General features: G+C 40.9%; 1 protein-coding gene across 1 annotated transcript in view; it reads right to left on the bottom strand.

Moving 5' to 3' along the window:
- FAM72A (family with sequence similarity 72 member A) overlaps nucleotides 1-20704 on the bottom strand; it is a 201951-nt gene that overhangs the window by 176230 nt on the left and 5017 nt on the right. Inside the window, exon 2 of the mRNA XM_053706601.1 lies at nucleotides 448-525. Coding sequence (XP_053562576.1) covers nucleotides 448-525 — 78 coding nt within the window. The remainder of the gene's footprint in view (nucleotides 1-447; nucleotides 526-20704) is intronic.

Genomic DNA, 20704 nt, shown 5'->3' with positions numbered 1-20704 from the left:
CTTTATTGCACTTCACAAACTGTTTTTTTTTTTTTTTAGAAATTGAAAGTTTGTGGCAACCTTGTGTCGCGCAAGTCTATTGGCAACATTTTTCCAACATATATACGCATATAAACAAATTATCTATCTATCTATATATTAAAACTGATAATCCCCCTTTTAAAAGCATGTGACACAATAGAATCTTAGGGAGGGAGGGAGGTTAAACAAAAGCTCACTAAAATTGCCTAAAAGTATTAACCCAAGCCTCCCTGGGAGGAAGTCTAACAAGCACAATTTTTAGATGTAATTTACAGCAAAAGGCTGCAAAATAAATAATTAATGTATATTGCAATAATGTTTCACTTGCAATAATGAAACATTTTATGCGTTGTTGAAATGTCAAGTTTCATGGTCCTTTAATTTGCTATTACGACAAACCTATAACATCTAATAACTTTCACTTACCATTTCAGGCAGGCCAGATTTTTCAGCTTGCACCTGCAGGCTTCTAAAGAATAACAGTTCTCCACAAAGTCCACCGCTCTAAAAACATAAAGGTGTGTTTTCTGTTAAAGGGATGTTAAACAGGCAGTTTCATTGTATTGTTGTATTAAAAAAAAAAAGTACTAAGCAGTTGCTTATACTTCAAGGGACACTGAACCCAAATTTTTTCTTTTGTGAGATTTAGATAGAGCATTAAATTTTAAGCAACTTTCTAATTTACTCCTATTATCAAATTTTCTTCATTCTCTTGGTATCTTTATTTGAAAAGCAAGAATGTAAGTTTAGATGCCCATTTTTTGTTAACAACCTGGGTTTTTCTTGCTGATTGGTGGATAAATTCACCCACCAATAAACAAGTGCTGTCTAGGGTGCTTAACGAAAAATTGGCTGGCTCCTTAGATGCCTTCTTTTTCAAATAAAGATAGCAAGAGAACAAAGAAAAATTGATAATAGGAGTAAATTAGAAAGTTGATTAAAATTGCATGCTCTGTCTGAATCACGAAAGAAAAAAACATAATTTATGCTTACCTGATAAATTTATTTCTCTTGTAGTGTATTCAGTCCACGGATCATCCATTACTTATGGAATATATTCTCTTCCCAACAGGAAATTGCAAGAGGATCACCCAAGCAGAGCTGCTACATAGCTCCTCCCCTCACATGTCATATTCAGTCATTCGACCAAAACAAGACGAGAAAGGAGGAACCATAGGGTGCAGTGGTGACTGAAGTATTAATTAAAATTTAGATCTGCCTTAAAAAGACAGGGCGGGCCGTGGACTGAATACACTACAAGAGAAATAAATTTATCAGGTAAGCATAAATTATGTTTTCTCTTGTTAAGTGTATTCAGTCCACGGATCATCCATTACTTATGGGATACCAATACCAAAGCTAAGTACACGGATGATGGGAGGGACAAGGCAGGAACTTAAATGGAAGGAACCACTGCCTGTAGAACCTTTCTCCCAAAAACAGCCTCCGAAGAAGCAAAAGTGTCAAATTTGTAAAATTTTGAAAAAGTGTGAAGAGAAGACCAAGTCGCAGCCTTGCAAATCTGTTCAACAGAGGCCTCATTCTTAAAGGCCCAGGTGGAAGCCACAGCTCTAGTGGAATGAGCTGTAATTCTTTCAGGGGGCTGCTGTCCAGCAGTCTCATAGGCTAAACGTATTATGCTACGAAGCCAAAAGGAGAGAGAGGTTGCCGAAGCTTTTTGACCTCTCCTCTGTCCAGAGTAAACGACCAACAGGGAAGAAGTTTGACGAAAATCTTTAGTTGCCTGTAAATAGAATTTCAGGGCACGGACTACGTCCAGACTATGCAAAAGTCGTTCCTTCCTTGAAGAAGGATTAGGACATAATGACGGAACAACAATCTCCTGATTGATATTCCTGTTAGAGACTACCTTAGGTAAAAACCCAGGTTTAGTACGCAGAACTACCTTGTCTGAATGGAAAATCAGATAAGGAGAATCACAGTGTAAGGCAGACAATTACGAGACTCTTCGAGCCGAGGAAATAGCCATCAAAAATAGAACTTTCCAAGATAAAAGTTTAATATCAACGGAATGAACGGAACTCCTTGAAGAACTTTAAGAACCAAGTTTAAGCTCCACGGAGGAGCAACAGCTTTAAATACAGGCTTAATCCTAGCTAAAGCTTGACAAAAGGCCTGGACGTCTGGAACTTCTGCCAGACGCTTGTGCAAAAGAATAGACAGAGCAGAAATCTGTCCCTTTAAAGAACTAGCTGATAAGCCTTTTTCCAAGCCCTCTTGGAGAAAAGACAATATCCTCGGAATCCTAACCTTACTCCACGAGTAACTCTTGGATTGGCACCAATACAGGTATTTACGCCATATCTTATGGTAGATTTTTCTGGTAACAGGCTTTCGTGCCTGTATCAAAGTATCAATAACTGACTCGGAGAAGCCACGCTTTGATAGGATCAAGCGTTCAATCTCCACGCAGTCAGCCTCAGAGAAATTAGATTTGGATGATTGAAGGGACCTTGTATTAGAAGGTCTTTCCTCAAAGGTAGAGTCCATGGAGGACAGGACGACATGACCACTAGGTCTGCATACCAGGTCCTGCGTGGCCACGCAGGCGCTATCAGAATCACCGATGCTCTCTCCTGTTTGATCTTGGCAATCAGTCGAGGGAGCAGAGGAAACGGTGGAAACACATAAGCCATGTTGAAAAACCAAGGAGCTGCTAGAGCATCTATCAGCTTCGCTCCCGGGTCCCTGGACCTGGAACCGTAAAGAGGAAGTTTGGCGTTCTGGCGAGACGCCATGAGATCCAGTTCTGGTTTGCCCCAACGATGGACCAGTTGAGCAAATACCTCCGGATGGAGTTCCCACTCCCCCGGATGAAAAGTCTGACGACTTAGAAAGTCCGCCTCCCAGTTCTCCACTCCTGGGATGTGGATCGCTGACAAGTGGCAAGAATGAGACTCTGCCCAGCGAATTATCTTTGAGACTTCCAACATCGCTAGGGAGCTCCTGGTTCCCCCTTGATGGTTGATATAAGCCACAGTCGTGATGTTGTCCGACTGAAATCTGATGAACCTCAGTGTTGCTAGCTGAGGCCAAGCTAGAAGAGCGTTGAATATTGCCCTTAGCTCCAGAATATTTATTGGGAGGAGTTTCTCCTCCTGAGTCCAGGATCCCTGAGCCTTCAGGGAATTCCAGACTGCGCCCCAGCCTAGGAGGCTGGCATCTGTTGTTACAATCGTCCAATCTGGCCTGCGAAAGGTCATGCCCCTGGACAGATGGACCCGAGATAACCACCAGAGAAGAGAATCTCTGGTCTCTTGATCCAGATTTAGTAGAGGGGACAAATCTGAGTAATCCCCATTCCACTGACTTAGCATGCATAATTGCAGCGGTCTGAGATGCAGGCGCGCAAATGGCACTATGTCCATTGCCGCTACCATTAAGCCGATTACTTCCATGCACTGAGCCACTGACGGGCGTGGAATGGAATGAAGGACCCGGCAAGCATTTAAGAGTTTTGATAACCTGGCCTCCGTCAGGTAAATTTTCATTTTTACAGAATCTATCAGAGTCCCTAGGAAGGAGACGCTTGTGAGTGGTGATAGAGAACTCTTTTCCATCCACGTTCACCTTCCACCCAAGCGACCTTAGAAATGCCAGAACTATCTCTGTATGAGACTTGGCAATTTGCAAGCTTGTCGCCTGTATCAGGATGTCGTCTAGATACGGAGCCACCGCTATGCCTCGCGGTCTTAGAACCGCCAGAAGAGAGCCCAGCACCTTTGTAAAGATTCTCGGGGCCGTAGCCAACCCGAAGGGAAGAGCTACAAACTGGCAATGCCTGTCTAGGAAGGCAAATCTTAGGAACCGATGATGATCTTTGTGAATCGGTATGTGAAGGTAGGCATCCTTTAAATCCACCGTGGTCATGTACTGACCCTCTTGGATCATGGGTAGGATAGTCCGAATAGTTTCCATTTTGAATGATGGAACTCTTAGGAATTTGTTTAAAATCTTTAGGTCCAAAATTGGCCTGAAGGTACCCTCTTTCTTGGGAACCACAAACAGATTTGAATAAAATCCCTGTCCTTGTTCCGTCCGCGGAACTGGGTGGATCACTCCCATTACTAGGAGGTCTTGTACGCAACATAGGAATGCCTCTTTCTTTATTTGGTTTTCTGATAACCTTGAAAGATGAAATCTCCCTAGAGGAGGAGAAGCCTTGAAGTCCAGAAGATATCCCTGAGATATGATCTCCAACGCCCAGGGATCCTGGACATCTCTTGCCCACGCCTGGGCGAAGAGAGAAAGTCTGCCCCCCACTAGATCCGTTTCCGGATAGGGGGCCATCCCTTCATGCTGTCTTAGGGGCAGTAGCAGGTTTTCTGGCCTGCTTGCCCTTGTTCCAGGACTGGTTAGTTTTCCAGGCCTGTCTGTAACGAGCAACGGTTCCTTCCTGTTTTGGGGCGGAGGAAGTTGATGTTGCTCCTGCCTTGAAGTTTCGAAAGGCACGAAAATTAGACTGTTTGGCCTTTGATTTGGCCTTGTCCTGAGGAAGGGTATGACCCTTACCGCCCGTAATGTCAGCGATAATTTCTTTCAAACCGGGCCCGAATAAGGTTTGCCCCTTGAAAGGAATATTAAGTAATTTAGATTTAGAAGTCACATCAGCTGACCAGGATTTAAGCCATAACGCTCTGCGCGCTTGAATGGCAAAACCGGAATTCTTAGCCGTTAGTTTAGTTAGATGTACAATGGCATCAAAAACAAATGCATTAGCTAGCTTAAGTGCTTTAAGCTTGTCCATAATTTCATCCAATGGAGCTGAGTGAATGGCCTCTTCTAGAGACTCAAACCAAAATGCAGCAGCAGCAGTGACAGGCGCAATGCATGCAAGGGGCTGTAAGATAAAACCTTGTTGAACAAACATTTTCTTAAGGTAACCCTCCAATTTTTTATCCATTGGATCCGAAAAAGCACAACTATCTTCCACCGGGATAGTGGTACGCTTAGCTAAAGTAGAAACTGCTCCCTCCACCTTAGGGACCGTCTGCCATAAGTCCCGTGTAGTGGCGTCTATTGGAAACATTTTTCTAAATATAGGAGGTGGGGAAAAGGGCACACCAGGTCTATCCCACTCCTTGCTAATAATTTCTGTAAGCCTTTTAGGTATAGGAAAAACGTCGGTACACACCGGTACTGCATAGTATCTATCCAGCCTACATAATTTCTCTGGAATCGCAACTGTGTTACAGTCATTCAGAGCCGCTAAAACCTCCCCTAGCAATACACGGAGGTTCTCAAGCTTAAATTTAAAATTAGAGATCTCTGAATCCGGTTTCCCTGGATCAGATCCGTCACCTACAGAATGAAGCTCTCCGTCCTCATGTTCTGCAAACTGTGACGCAGTATCGGACTTGGCTCTTGTAGCACCAGCGCGCTCTATTCTTACCCTAGAGCAATTGCGCTTGCCTCTTAATTCTGGCAATTTAGATAATACTTCTGTCAGGGTATTATTCATAATATTAGCCATGTCTTGTAAGGTGATTTGTATGGCCGTCCCTGATGCACTTGGCGCCACAATATCACGCGCCTCCTGAGCGGGAGGCGAAGGTACTGACACGTGAGGAGAGTTAGTCGGCATAACTTCCCCCTCGTTGTCTGGTGATAATTCCTTTATAGATAAAGACTGACCTTTATTATTTAAAGTGAAATCAATACATTTAGTACACATGTTTCTTTGGGGCTCCACAGTGGCCTTTAAACATAGTGAACAAACAGATTCATCTGTGTCAGACATGTTTAAACAGACTAGCAATAAGACTAGCAGACTTGGAAAACACTGTAAATAATTTTACAAGTAATAAAGAAAAACGCTACTGTGCCTTTAAGAAGCACAGAAAACTGTCACAGTTGAAATAACAATGAACCAAATCAGTTATAGCAAACAAATTTTCACAGTAAATGTATTAAGTTAGCAGAGCATTGCACCCACTTGCAAATGGATGATTAACCCCTTAAACCCCAAACGGTTTTTATAAGCAAAAAAACGTTTTTTAATACAGTCAAAAAACCACTGTGACAGGTCTGCTGTGACTGATTACCTCCCTCAAAATGACTTTTGAAGTCCCTTAAGCTGTCTGGAGACGACCCGGGTCAAGCAGAAGGAAGCAGGAAGACAGAGCCTGAATTTTTTACTGCGTCAAAAGAGCGCTAAAATAGGCCCCTCCTACTCAATATTACAATATTGGGAGTTTCAGTTAACTGTTTCTATGCAGAAATATTGTCAGCCATGTGGAAAAATGTTATGCCCCAACAAGTTTTATCACCAATTTACCTCACAAAACGATTAAACATGCCAGTAAAATCGTTTTAAGTATAAAAACACCACAGACCTCTCACAACGTCCTATCTTTTAAGTTGCAAGAGAATGACTGAATATGACATGTGAGGGGAGGAGCTATGTAGCAGCTCTGCTTGGGTGATCCTCTTGCAATTTCCTGTTGGGAAGAGAATATATTCCATAAGTAATGGATGATCCGTGGACTGAATACACTTAACAAGAGAAATTTGGGTTCAATGTCATGAAACCCAAAAATTGTATTTCCTTATTCAGACAGAGCATACAATTTCCAATTTACTTATATTATCAATTTTGCTTAATTCTCTTGGTATCTTTGATTAAAGGAGCAGCAATGAATTACTGGGAGCAATAAGAACAGATCAATAAGAGATATATATTTGTGCAGCCACCAATCAGCAGCTAGCTCCCAGCCCCTGAGTCTATCTAGATATGCGTTTCAACAGCAGATACCAAGAGAACAAAGAAAAGTAAATAATAGAAGTAAATTAGAAAGTTGTTTAAAATAGTTTTCGCTATCTGAATCATGAAATACAATTTTTGGGTTTCATGTCCCTTTAAATCAGGGGTATCAAGCTCATTGTATCCGGGGGCCACCGGTCAAGTGTCCTTCTCCCATGTGGGCCACTTGAACAGAGTGAGTACTCTGGAACTGGATATATTACAAACTGGAAGTGACATTTACCCACGTAGTAGTGCATGGTAGGAGCTGTAGTCTACAATAGACATACAAAGTTTATATTTATTTAGCGAGTGCCAAGTGAAGAGATCCTCTGGAACTGAATAAAAAGAGACATTTATCCAAGCAGTGCATAATGGGAGTCTACACTGGACAATGCGTGCTTGTCTTTATATTTAGTTTGTGAGTGCCTATATAGAAGATCAACTTGCTACACCTCTTAGAACACTAAAAAATTGATGGGGTCAAATTAATAATTTAGCTATTAAACAAGGGACGGCCAGATTAAACTATTTTGAGGGCTGCATATGGCCCCAGGGTTGGTACTTTGAGACCACTGCTTTAAATAGATGAATAATACATATTGCAGTCATTTCTATTAACTGGATTTTACCTTTAATTTCTTTTCTACACTACATTTGTGCAGTGTCTTTTACTTCCTATAAGAGCCCTACAAGAAGGAGGAGACCTTTGCAGGAAGTTTTATCTTAGCCTGATGTCATAAAACTTCTAGGCTAGATAATAGATTAGATTACAGGGAGTCAGATTTGCTCATGCACAGAACTAACAGAATTCTCTGCTCTTATCACACTGGCTGCAGGGCCTACACTGAAAATTTCTAAGTACTAATTTTTCAAGAAATCAAGTAAGTTGTATTTTTACATAATCTGCTCAATTTTATGGTTAGTTAAAGCAAATTTACCCCCAAAAAATTAGATTGGAATGTTCTTGTGCACTAGTTTGATTGACAGCTAGTGCATAGTATGCACATGCCTATCAATGGCTGTCATATTACTAGATCAGCACTGGGCAAATGTGGACTTTAAAAGGCCAAAGCAGCCTGTTCTTTTTTTAATACAGTATGGTGAATTCCAAAGTGCCTTGTGATACTACTAAATTTAATGTCTCTTTAAAGAGAATACCTTTTATTATTTCACTTAGTGAGCCAGTGACCCAAAATAGACTAGGTTAATGAAAACATATAACATATACCTTATTTGTACAACATGCTTTAAATGAAAAATGCCTTAGCTAGCATTATTCTTTTATTTTGGCATACATTTCATAATGAAAGCTTGTTACTACATATCGAGTGTTGGTGGAGGGAATTACATTAGGGCAGAATACCTTTCATGCGATTTTACTCAAGCTAATTGTAGCTCTTGTAAGTGTGATTTCACATTTGGACATACAGTAGGTCATTAACCCCTTAAGGACAAGGCCATTTTTCAATTTCTTTCCCTTAAGGACCAGGGCTATTTTTACATTTCTGCGGTGTTTGTGTTTAGCTGCAATTTTCCTCTTACTCATTTACTGTACCCACACATATTATATACCGTTTTTCTCGCCATTAAATGGACTTTCTAAAGATACCATTATTTTCATCATATCTTATAATTTACCATAAAAAAAATTATAAAATATGAGGAAAAAATGCAAAAAAACACACTTTTTCTAACTTTGAACCCCAAAATCTGTTGCACATCTACAACCTCCAAACAACACCCATGCTAAATAGTTTCTAAATTTTGTCCTGAGTTTAGAAATACCCAATGTTTACATGTTATTTGCTTTTTATGCAAGTTATAGGGCAATAAGTATAAGTAGCACTTCGCTATTTCCAAATAATTATTTTTTCAAAATTAGCGATAGTTACATTGGAACACTGATATCTGTCTGGAATCCCTGAATATCCCTTGACATGTATATATTTTTTTTAGTAGACATCCCAAAGTATTGATCTAGGCCTATTTTGGTATATTTCATGCCACCATTTCACCGTCAAATGCGATCAAATAAAAAAAAATCGTTCACTTTTTCAAAAACTTTTTCACAGATATTAGGTTTCTCACTGAAATTATTTACAAACAACTTGTGCAATTATGGCACAAATGGTTGTAAATGCTTCTCTGGGATCCCCTTTGTTCAGAAATAGCAGACATATATGGCTTTGGCGTTGCTTCTTGGTAATTAGAAGGCTGCTAAATGCCGCTGTGCACCACATTTGTATTAGGCCCAGCAGTGAAGGGGTTGCTTGTAGGGTTAATTTTAGCTTTAGTGTAGTGTAGTAGACAACCCAAAGTATTGATCTAGGCCAATTTTGATATATTTCATGCCACCATTTCACCGCCAAATGCGATCAAATAAAAAAAAAAGTTCACTTTTTCACTAACTTTGGGTTTCTCACTGAAATTATTTACAAACAGCTTATGCAATTATGGCACAAATGGTTGTAAATGCTTCTCTGGGATCCCCTTTGTTCATAAATAGCAGACATATATGGCTTTGGCATTGCTTTTTGGTAATTAGAAGGCTGCTAAATGCCGCTGCGCACCAAACTTGTATTATGCCCAGCAGTGACGGGGTTAATTAGGTTGCTTGTAGGGAGCTTGAAGGGTTAATTTTAGCTTTAGTGTAGAAATCAGTCTCCCACCTGACACATCCCACCCCCTGATCCCTCCCAAACAGCTCTCTTCCCTCCCCCACCCCACAATTGTCCCCGCCATTTTAAGTACTGGCAGAAAGTCTGCCAGTACTAAAATAAAAGTTTTATTTCATTTTTTTTTCATTATTTAAAAAAAACAAAAAAAACATATTCTGCTGTATAGGATCCCCCCTTAGCCCCCAACCTGCCTGATCCCCCCCAAGGAGCTCTCTAACCCTCCCCCCACTAACTATTAGCCACCATTTTGGGTACTGGCAGCTGTCTGCCAGTACCCACTTTGCAAAATAACTTTATTTTTATTTTATAAACCTAACTTTTTCTGTAGTGTAGCTGCCCCCCCCCCTCTATACCCTACACCCTCCCCCTCCCAGATCATTCCCAGATCACCCCTCCTCTGCACCCACCACCCTCTCTCAGCGAAAACAAAATCCCCAGCAACAAGTTCCAACTGCATTAGATTGCGGGTGCGCGCGCACCCGCCCCTCACCTCCAGAGCGAGCTCCCGCACACACCCGGCATAGAGGACAGCCGGAAGGAAGTTACCAAGTGATGGGCCGCCCACCCACCTCCCCTTCAATAGCTCCCACCCACCAACGATCGGCACCATCACTAGCTGATGCAGAGAGGGCCACATAGTGGCTCTCTCTGCATAGGTGTGCCTAAAAAGGTATTGCAGTGATGCCTCAATATCGAGGCATCACTGCAATACCTTGAAAGCGGCTGGAAGCGATCAGGATCACTTTCAGCCGCTTGAAACCCTTAACGACGTACAGGGTACGTCTCTGGTCTTTAAAGACCAGCTTGTGTGAGACGTACCCTGTACGACATGCGTCATTAAGGGGTTAAGATTTTTTTATCCACAGTATAGCATTGAGTATGTTGGGTTTTTTTGGTGGCATAACAAACAGTTAGTAAAATAACAAACAGTTAGTAAAAAGGATCACTTCCAGCCGCTTGAAACCCTTAACGACGTACAGGGTACGTCTCTGGTCTTTAAAGACCAGCTTGTGTGAGACGTACCCTGTACGACATGCGTCATTAAGGGGTTAAGATTTTTTTATCCACAGTATAACATTGAGTATGTTGGGGTTTTTTTTGGTGGCATAACAAACAGTTAGTAAAATGTGAGGTGAAACGCGTTTGATCAAACAGCAATATTTTAGTTGTTACAATTATTGGACTCTGTGGAAATTTCAACTGTGTATTTTTGAGATAGGTTGTTGTAATTCTTCTGTATTGCATCAGCAATATAATTTTTCATATCAACAGGGCTATCATGTACATTAGATGTTGAAGGAACAACAGAAACTGTACTAGTATGTTTTCTGCGTGCAAAAGTTTATCATGACAACTGTTACATACTACAGCTGGAGATATAATCTCAGCTAACTTACAACAGATACACTTAGCTTTGGAAGAACTGTGATCAGGCAGCAGGGTTCCAACAATTTCTTCTGAGACAGGATCAGATTGAGACATCTGGCAAAATGTAAAAGAAAACATTAAAGCAAAATTGACAATTTCCTTATATAGAAGTTTCAGGAAAGGTAAAAAACTGTAAACAGCGTAGCCCTCTGAGCATATATTTTTTGGCGCCAAGAATGATGCACAAAGTTTAATTTTTTTTTGGTGCCAACAATATCCGGAAATGACGCAACTTGCGTCATCACAGCCACAACCTTGTTCAAGGAACCCTGGCGTCAATTAAGATGCCAGAAATGACGAACTTGCGTCATCAAAGACGTACCTTCACGCCAAAAAAATTCTCGCACCAAGAATGACGCAATAAATAAAAGCATTTTGCACCCTCACAGGCCTAATTTTGGCCGCAAAATTAAAATAAAAAACAGTCAATTTGAAAAAACATAATTTATGCTTACCTGATAAATTTATTTCTCTTGTAGTGTATCCAGTCCACGGATCATCCATTACTTATGGAATATATTCTCCTTCCCAACAGGAAGCTGCAAGAGTCCACCCACAGCAAAGCTGCTATATAGCTCCTCCCCTAACTGCCATATTCAGTCATTCGACCGAAAACATGCAGAGAAAGGAAAAACCATAGGGTGCAGTGGTGACTGTAGTTCAAATGAAAAAATTACCTGCCTTAAAGTGACAGGGCGGGCCGTGGACTGGATACACTACAAGAGAAATAAATTTATCAGGTAAGCATAAATTATGTTTTCTCTTGTTAAGTGTATCCAGTCCACGGATCATCCATTACTTATGGAATACCAATACCAAAGCTAAAGTACACGGATGATGGGAGGGACAAGGCAGGTACTTAAACGGAAGTTACCACTGCCTGTAAAAAACCCTTTCTCCCAAAAATAGCCTCCGAAGAAGCAAGGTATCAAATTTGTTAAATTTGAAAAGTATGAAGCGCAGACCAAGACTCCGTCTTGTAAATCTGTTCAACAGAAGCCACATTTAAAAAAGGCCCAAGTGAAAACCACAGCTCTAGTAGAATGAGCTGTAATCCCTTCAGGAGGCTGCTGTCCAGCAGTCTCATAAGCTAAATAATTATGCTTTTTAACCAAAAAGACAGAGAGGCTGCTGAAGTCTTTTGACCTCTCCTCTGTCCAGAATAGACAACAAACAAGGTGAACGTTTGATGAAAACTGTAGTAGCTTGTAAGTAAAACTTTAAAGCACAAACCACGTCCAATATTGTGTAATAGACGTTCCTTCTTTGAGGAAGGATTAGGATACAAGCATGGAACAACTATCTCTTGAGTGATGTACTTGTTAGATACCACCTTAGGAAAAAACCCAGGTTGGTACGCAGGACTACCTTATCCGTACGAAGGACCAGATAAGGAGAATCACATTGTAACACAGATAACTTGGAGACTCTACGAGTCGAGGAATTAGCTACCCAAAAGGAACTTTCCAAGATTAAGATTGATATCTATGGAACAAAAAAGGTTCAAACGGAACTTCTTGAAGAACCTTAAGAATCAGGTTTAAGCTCCATGGCGGAGCAACAGTTTTAAACACAGGCTTGGATCTAACCAAAGCCTGACCAAATGCCTGAACGTCTAGAATACCTGCCAGACGCTTGTGCAAAAAAATAGACAGAGTAAAAATCTGTCCCCTTTTAAGGAATTAGCCGACAACCCTTTTCTCAAAAACATCTTGGAGAAAAGATAATATCCTGGGAATCCAGACTTTACTCCATGAGTAACCCTTGGATTCATAACAATCAGATATTTACACCATATCTATGTTCAATTTTCCTAGAGACAGGCTTTCATGTCTGTATTAAGGTATCAATGACTGACTCGGAGAAGCCATGCTTTGATAACATCAAGCGTTCAGTCTCCAGGCAGTCCATCTCAGATTGATTCTATTTAGATGGTTGAAAGGACCCTGAGGTAGAGGGACCTGTCTCAGAAGCAGAGACCGTGATGGAAAGGATGACATGTCCACCAGATCTGCATACCAGGTCCTGCGTGGCTACGCAGGCGCTGTCAAAAACACCAAAGCCCTCTCCTGCTTGGTCTTGACCTCCGGAGGAAATCCCACTCCCCCGGAAGAAAAGTCTGACGACTTAGAAAATCCACCTCCCAGTTCTCAACACCTGGGATATGGATAGCTGATAGACAAGAGTGAGTCTCTGTCCAGTGAATTATTGTAAGACTTCTAACATCGCTAGGGAACTTCTGTTCCCCCTTGATGGCTGATGTAAGCCACAGTCGTGTATATTTTCCGACTGAGTATGATGTACCTCAGAGTTGCTAACTGAGGCCAAGTCTGAAGAGCATGGAATATCACTCCCAGTTCCAGAATATTTATTAGAAGGAGGGTCTCCTCTTAAGTCCACTATCCCTGAGCCTTCAGGGAGTTCCAGACTGCATCCCAACCTAAAAGGCTGGCATCTATTGTAACAATTGTCCCATCTGACCTGCGGAAGGTCATACCCTTGGACAGATGGACCCGACATAGTCACCAGAGAAGAGAATCTCTGGTCTCTTGGTCCAGGTTTAACAGGGGGACAAATCTGTGTAATCCCCGTTCCTCTGACTGAGCATGCATAGTTGCAGCGGTCTGAAATGTAGACGTGCAAACGGTACTATGTCCCTTGCCGCTACCATTAAGCCGATTTCATTCATGTACTGAGCCACCGAAGGGCGCGGATGGGATGAAAAAACACGGCAGAAATTTAGAAACTTTGACAACCTGGACTCCGTCAGGTAAATTTTCATTTCTACAGAATCTATCAGAGTCCCTAGGAGGGAAACCCTTGAGATTGGGGATAGAGAACTCTTTCCTTGTTCACTTTCCACCCATGTGATCTCAGAAATGCCAGTACTACGTCCGTATGAGACTGGGCAATTTGGATGTTTGACGCCTGTATCAGGATGTCGTCTAAATAAGGGGCCACTTCTATGCCCCGCGGTCTAAGGACCGCCAAAGCGACCCCAGAACCTCCATAAAGATTCTTGGGGCTGTAGATATCCCAAAGGAAAGAGCTACAAACTGGTAATGCCTGTCTAGAAAGGCAAACCTGAAAAACGATGGTGATCTTTATGCATCACAATGTGAGGATAAGCATCCTTCAAATCCATTGTAGTCCTCTATTGACTCTCCTGGATCATAGTTAAGATGGTACGAATAGTTTCCATCTTAAATGACGGAATTCTGAGGAATTTGTTTAAGATCTTTAGATCCAAAATAGGTCTGAAGGTTCCCTCTCCTTGGGAACCACAAACAGATTTGAGTAAAAACTCTGTCCCTGTTCCTCTCTTGGAACTGGATGGATCTCGTACACAATGTAAGAATGCCTCCTTCTTTATCTGGTTTGCAGATAATTGTGAAAGGCGAAATCTCCCCTTTTTTGGGGGGGGAATCTTTGAAATCCAGAAGATATCTCTGGGATATAAATTCCAATGCCTAGGGATCCTGGGCATCTCTTGCCCACGCCTGGGCAAAGAATGAAAGTCTGCCCCCTATAGGATCCGTTACCGGATAGGGGTCCGTTCCTTCATGCTGCCTTAGAGGCAGCAGCAGGCTCCTTGGCCTGCTTATCTTTGTTCCAGGTCCGATTGTCTCCAGACCGCCTTGGACTGAGCAAAAATTCCCTCTTATTTTGCCTTAGAGGAAGAGGATGCCACACCTGCCCTGAAGTTTTTAAAAGGTACGAAAATTAGACTTTTTTTTTTTTTTTTTTTTTTTGCCCTTGATTTAGACCTATCCTGAGGAAGGGCATGACCTTTTCCTCCAGTGATATAAGCAATAATCTCCTTCAAACCAGGCCCGAATAGGGTCTGCCCCTTGAAGGGAAGTTAAGTAGCTTATTTATTAAAGTCACGACAGCTGACCATGATATAAGCCATAGCGCTCTGCGCGCCAGTATAGTAAAAAACAGAATTCTTAGCCGTTAGTCTAGTCAAATGAACAAGGCATCAGAAAACAAAGGAATTGGCTAGCATAAGCTTGTCAAATATATTCATCCAATGGAGTCGCTTAACTGTAAAGCCTCATCAAGAGACTCAACCCAGAACGCCGCAGCAGTAGTGACAGAAGCAATGTATGCAAGGGGCTGCAGGATAAAACCCTGTTGAATAAATATTTTTTATCCATTGGATCTAAAAAGCACAACTGTCCTCGTCAGAGGTAGTGGTACGCTTAGCTAGAGTAGAAACTCTTCTCTCCACCTTAGGAACTGTCTGCCAGAAGTCCTGTGTGGTGGTAACTATTAGAAAACATTCTTCTAAAAAATAGGAGGGGAAGAGAACGGCACACCTGGTCTATCCCATTGCTTATTAAAAAAATTTTAGTAAACTTCTTTAGGTATTGGAAAAACATCAGTACACACCGGCACTGCATATTATTTATCCAGTCTACACAATTTCTCTGGAAGCCTCCCTGAGCAACAAGTGGAGGTTCTCAAGCATAAATTTTAAATGTAGAAATATCAGAATCAGGTTAAATCATCTTCCCTGAGTCAAAAAAAAATCACCCACAGACTAAGCATATTGTGAGGTAGTATCATACATGGTTCTTAAAGCGTCTGTATGCTCTGTATCTACCCCCAGAGCTAACTGCTTTCCTTTAATTTCAGGTAGTCTGACTAATACTGCTGCCAGAATATTATTCACCACCTTTGCCATGTCTTGTAAAATAAACGCTATGGGCGCCCTTGATGTACTTGGCGCCATTTGAGCGTGAGTCCCTGAAGCGGGAGTCGAAGGGTCTGACACGTGGGGAGAGTTAGTCGGCATAACTTTCCCCTCGACAGAATCCCCTGGTAAAAGAAACGCTATGGGTGCCCTTGATGTACTTGGCGCCATTTGAGCGTGAGTCCCTAAAGCGGGAGTCAAAAGGTCTGACACGTGGGGAGAGTTAGTCGGCATAACTACCCCCACGACAGAATCCTCTGGTGATAATGTTTTTAAAGACAAAAAATGATCTTTATTGTTTAACATGAAATCAGTACATCTGGTACACATTCTAAGATGGGGTTCCACCATGGCTTTAAAACATAATGAACACAGAGCTTCCTCTATGTCAGACATGTTAGAACAGACTAATAATGAGACTAGTAAGCTTGGAAAACACTTTAAATCAAGTTAACAAGCAAATATATAAAACGTTACTGTGCCTTTAAGAGAAACAAATTTTGTCAAAATTTGAAAAACAGTGAAAAAAAGGCAGTAAAACAAACGAAATTTTTACAGTACATGTAATAAGGTAACAGAGCATTGCACCCACTTGCAAATGGATGATTAACCCCTTAATGCAAAAAACAGATAAAAAAAAAAAAAAAAAAAAAAAAGACATAGACGTTTTTAAAAACAGACACAACAAACTGCCACAGCCAACAGTGGGAAGCTTCAGTTAACTGTTTCTATGCAAAATTTAAGCCAGCCATGTGGAAAAAAACTTAGGCCCCAATAAGTTTTATCACCAAACATATGTTAAAAAACGATTAAACATGCCAGCAAACGTTTTAAAACACATTTTTACAAGAGTATGTATCTCTATTAATAAGCCTGATACCAGTCGCTATCGCTGCATTTAAGGCTTTACTTACATTACTTCGGTATCAGCAGTATTTTCTTAGTCAATTCCATTCCTAGAAAAATATTTTACTGCACATACCTTATCTGCAGGAAAACCTGCACGCCATTCCCCCTCTGAAGTACCTCACTCCTCAGAATGTGTGAGAACAGCAAATGGATCTTAGTTACGTCTGCTAAGATCATAGAAAAACGCAGGCAGATTCTTCTTCCAAATACTGCCTGAGATAAACAGCACACTCCGGTGCCATTTAAAAATAACAAACTTTTGATTGAAGAATAAACTAAGTAGAAAGCACCACAGACTCTCACGACCTCCTATCTATGTTGAGGCTTGCAAGAGAATGACTGAATATGGCAGTTAGGGGAGGAGCTATATAGCAGCTTTGCTGTGGGTGGACTCTTGCAGCTTCCTGTTGGGAAGGAGAATATATTCCATAAGTAATGGATGATCCGTGGACTGGATACACTTAACAAGAGAAAAGGACTATACCCCAGGTAAGACAAATAACTTCCAAAACATGCTTCCCAAACTGAAACTGATAGTCTGCAAAAGGAAATATACCTGACTCATGGCAAATATAAGTAAAATACATATAATTTAAAACTTTATATTAATACATAAAGCGCCAAACCATAGCTGAGAGTGTCTTAAATAAGAAAAACATACTTACCAAAAGACACCCATCCACATATAGCAGATAGCCAAACCAATACTGAAAAAGTATCAGCAGAAGTAATGGTATATAAGAGTATATATATCGTCGATCTGAAAAGGGAGGTAGGAGATAAATCCCTGCGACCGATAAAAGAGAACCTTTGAAAAGATTTTTCCCACAAGGAAAACCATAAAATCAATAGGCGATACTCCCTTCACATCCCTCTGACAAAAACTGTACTCTGAGAGGAATTGGGGTTCAAAATGCTTAGAAGCGCTTATCATAGAAGAAATTATAGAAATTAAGCACAAACTTACTTCACCACCTCCATAGGAGGCAAAGTTTGTAAAACTGAATTGTGGGTGTGGTGAGGGATGTATTTATAGGCATTTTGAGGTTTGGGAAACTTTGCCCTCCTGGTAGGATTATATATCCCATATGTCACTAGCTCATGGACTCTTGCCAATTACATGAAAGAAATTAAAAAAAAAACAACACAACTTGCAAGCTTTGAAATAGTGAGAATAAAACTATTCTCACACTAACCTGGGGCGTTTTTTTTTTTTTGGTCTGCAAGAACAGCTAACACAAATTTGAATTTTTGGCTATTGATGTAACCCTTGTCTGTTGGAATATTTTCCTTTTAATTTATCCTTTGTGCGAAATAAAAAAAGAACATTCTATAATTAACTATAGCGGCGATTCCAATCTTTCCGAAATAGGAACAGCGTTTTATTTTTGTTATCAAAACTATCAAACACAACCAACCTTGATAAATCCCGTGATATTCAATCTCCATTTCCTCACAATGGCACCGTTTACCACCGATAATGGCTGTCGAACACTGAAAACAGAGCTAACACACGGAAAAATACAACTGCCCTTTAGGCTGCCCAGCTGCTTTCACCAACTGACCAGCCCTTGATTCTCATTCTGCTGGTCCAACATTCTCTCTCTCTGCATATTGCAAAGGTCAATATATTTGTATTTTACACTTAAAGGGACAGTAAAGTGAAAATGAAACCTTCATGATTTGGATATAGCCTTGTTTATCAACCTGTGGTTCATGTACCCCTGGGGGTACCCAGAGCATTGGCATGAGGTACTCCAGCACTTGGCCTTTCATTATTTTTTGACCTGATGCAGCAGAGGTAAACATTCAATGTATCACAGAAATTAGTGGTTCTCAGTTATACCCTGGAGTACCCCTATCAGACGAGATAGTATTTGCCTTCCTGACTGGTCAGCTAATTCCTGACTGTGACTGACTCAACTCTGCCCAGGTAGGAAATCCTTAGAATGGCTGGTTATAGTTATCTGAGGACTGGATGTGAGAAGCACTGATACAAAAGGTTATCACAGGGAAAGTGCCAGGTGAAGTGCATAGCACTGTGAAAAAGTGTGACAGAGACATGTGCCAGATATGGGCCACAGTGAAATACCAAAAGGTAATATGGCATGATGAAATGTGCTAGGTTAAGTGTTCTATACTCAAGTATGCCACAATGAAATGAGCCTGAGTTGTGTATGTGATGAAGTTAGATGCAGAATTGTAGTAACATTCATTATATATTTTTGTTATGATGCAAATGGCACAATATTAAACAACTATGAGTCACCTAGACTTAGAGTTTTGCGGCCAAAGGGGTGCGTTAGCTACGCGTGTTTTTTTTCCTCCGCACCTTTTAAATAACGCTGGTATTTAGAGTTGTCTGAAGGGCTGAGTTAGGCTCCAACAAGGGAGCGTAGAGCATAATTTTCTGCCACTTCAACTCTAAATACCAGCGTTGCTTACAGCTTGAAAAACGTGCTTGTGCACGATTCCCCCATAGGAAACAATGGGGCAGTTTGAGCTGAAAAAAAAAGCAGCGTTCAGCTCCTAACGCAGCCCCATTGTTTCCTATGGGGAAACACTTTCTAAATCTGCACCTAACATGAACCCTGAGTCTAAACACCCCTAACCTTACACTTATTAACCCCTAATCTGATGCCCCCGCTATCGCTGACACCTGGATTATATTATTAACCCCTAATCTGCCGCTCCGGACACCGCCGCAACCTACATTATCCCTATGAACCCCTAAATCTGCTGCCCCCAACGTCGCCGACACCTACATTATATTTATTAACCCCTAATCTGCCCCCCAACGTCACTGCTACCTTACCTACACTTATTAACCCCTAATCTTCCGACCGGACCTCGCCGCCACTATAATAAATGTATTAACCCCTAAACCGCCTCACTCCCGCCTTGCAAACCCTATAATAAATAGTATTAACCCCTAATCTGCCCTCCCTAACATCGCCGCCACCTAACTTCAAGTATTAACCCCTAATCTGCCGACCGGACCTCACCGCTGCTATAATAAATGTATTAACCCCTAAAGCTAAATCTAACCCTAACACCCGACTAAATTAAATATAATTGTAATCTAACGAAATAAATTATTTCTTATTAAATAAATTAATCCTATTTAAAGCTAAATACTTACCTGTAAAATAAACCCTAATATAGCTACAATATAACGAATAATTATATTGTTGCTATTTTAGGATTTATATTTATTTTACAGGCAACTTTGTATTTATTTTAACTAGGTACAATAGCTATTAAATAGTTATTTACTATTTAATAGCTACCTAGTTAAAATAATTACAAAATTACCTGTAAAATAAATCCTAACTTAAGTTACAATTAAACCCAACACTACACTATCAATAAATTAATTAAATAAACTACCTACAATTACCTACAATTAAATCAACTAAACTAAATTAAAAAAAACAAACACTAAATTACAAAAAATAAAAAAAGATTACAAGAATTTTAAACTAATTACACCTACTCTAAGCCCCCTAAAAAAATAACAAAGCCACCCAAAATAAAAAAATGCCCTACCCTATTCTAAAATAAAAAGTTAACAGCTCTATTACCTTACCAGCCCTTAAAAGGGCCTTTTGCGGGGCATGCCCCAAAGAAATCAGCTCTTTTGCCTGAAAAAAAACATACAATACCCCCCCCCAACATTACAACCCACCACCCACATACCCCTAATCTAACCCAAACCCCCCTTAAAAAACCTAACACTAAGCCCCTGAAGATCTCCCTACCTTGTCTTCACCCAGCTGGGTATCACCGATCCGTCCAGAAGAGGGTCCAAAGTCTTCATCCTATCCGGCAAGAAGAGGTCCTCCAGAGGGTCCAAAGTCTTCATCCAGGCGGCATCTTCTATCTTCTTCCATCCGGAGCGGAGCGGGTCCATCTTGAAGCAGCCGACGCGGAGCCATCCTTCCTCACCGACGGACTAACGACGAATGAAGGTTCCTTTAAATGACCTCATCCAAGATGGCGTCCCTCGAATTCCGATTGGCTGATAGGATTCTATCAGCCAATCGGAATTATGGTAGGAAAAATCTGATTGGCTGATTGAATCAGCCAATCAGATTCAAGTTCAATCGGATTGGCTGATCCAATCAGCCAATCAGATTGAGCTTGCATTTTATTGGCTGTTCCGATCAGCCAATAGAATGCAAGCTCAATCTGATTGGCTGA

Source organism: Bombina bombina, chromosome 3 (assembly GCF_027579735.1).
Source record: "Bombina bombina isolate aBomBom1 chromosome 3, aBomBom1.pri, whole genome shotgun sequence".
Lineage (NCBI taxonomy): Eukaryota > Metazoa > Chordata > Amphibia > Anura > Bombinatoridae > Bombina > Bombina bombina.
Note: the sequence above shows the minus strand (reverse complement) of the source record. Positions and strands in the feature narration are given on the sequence as shown.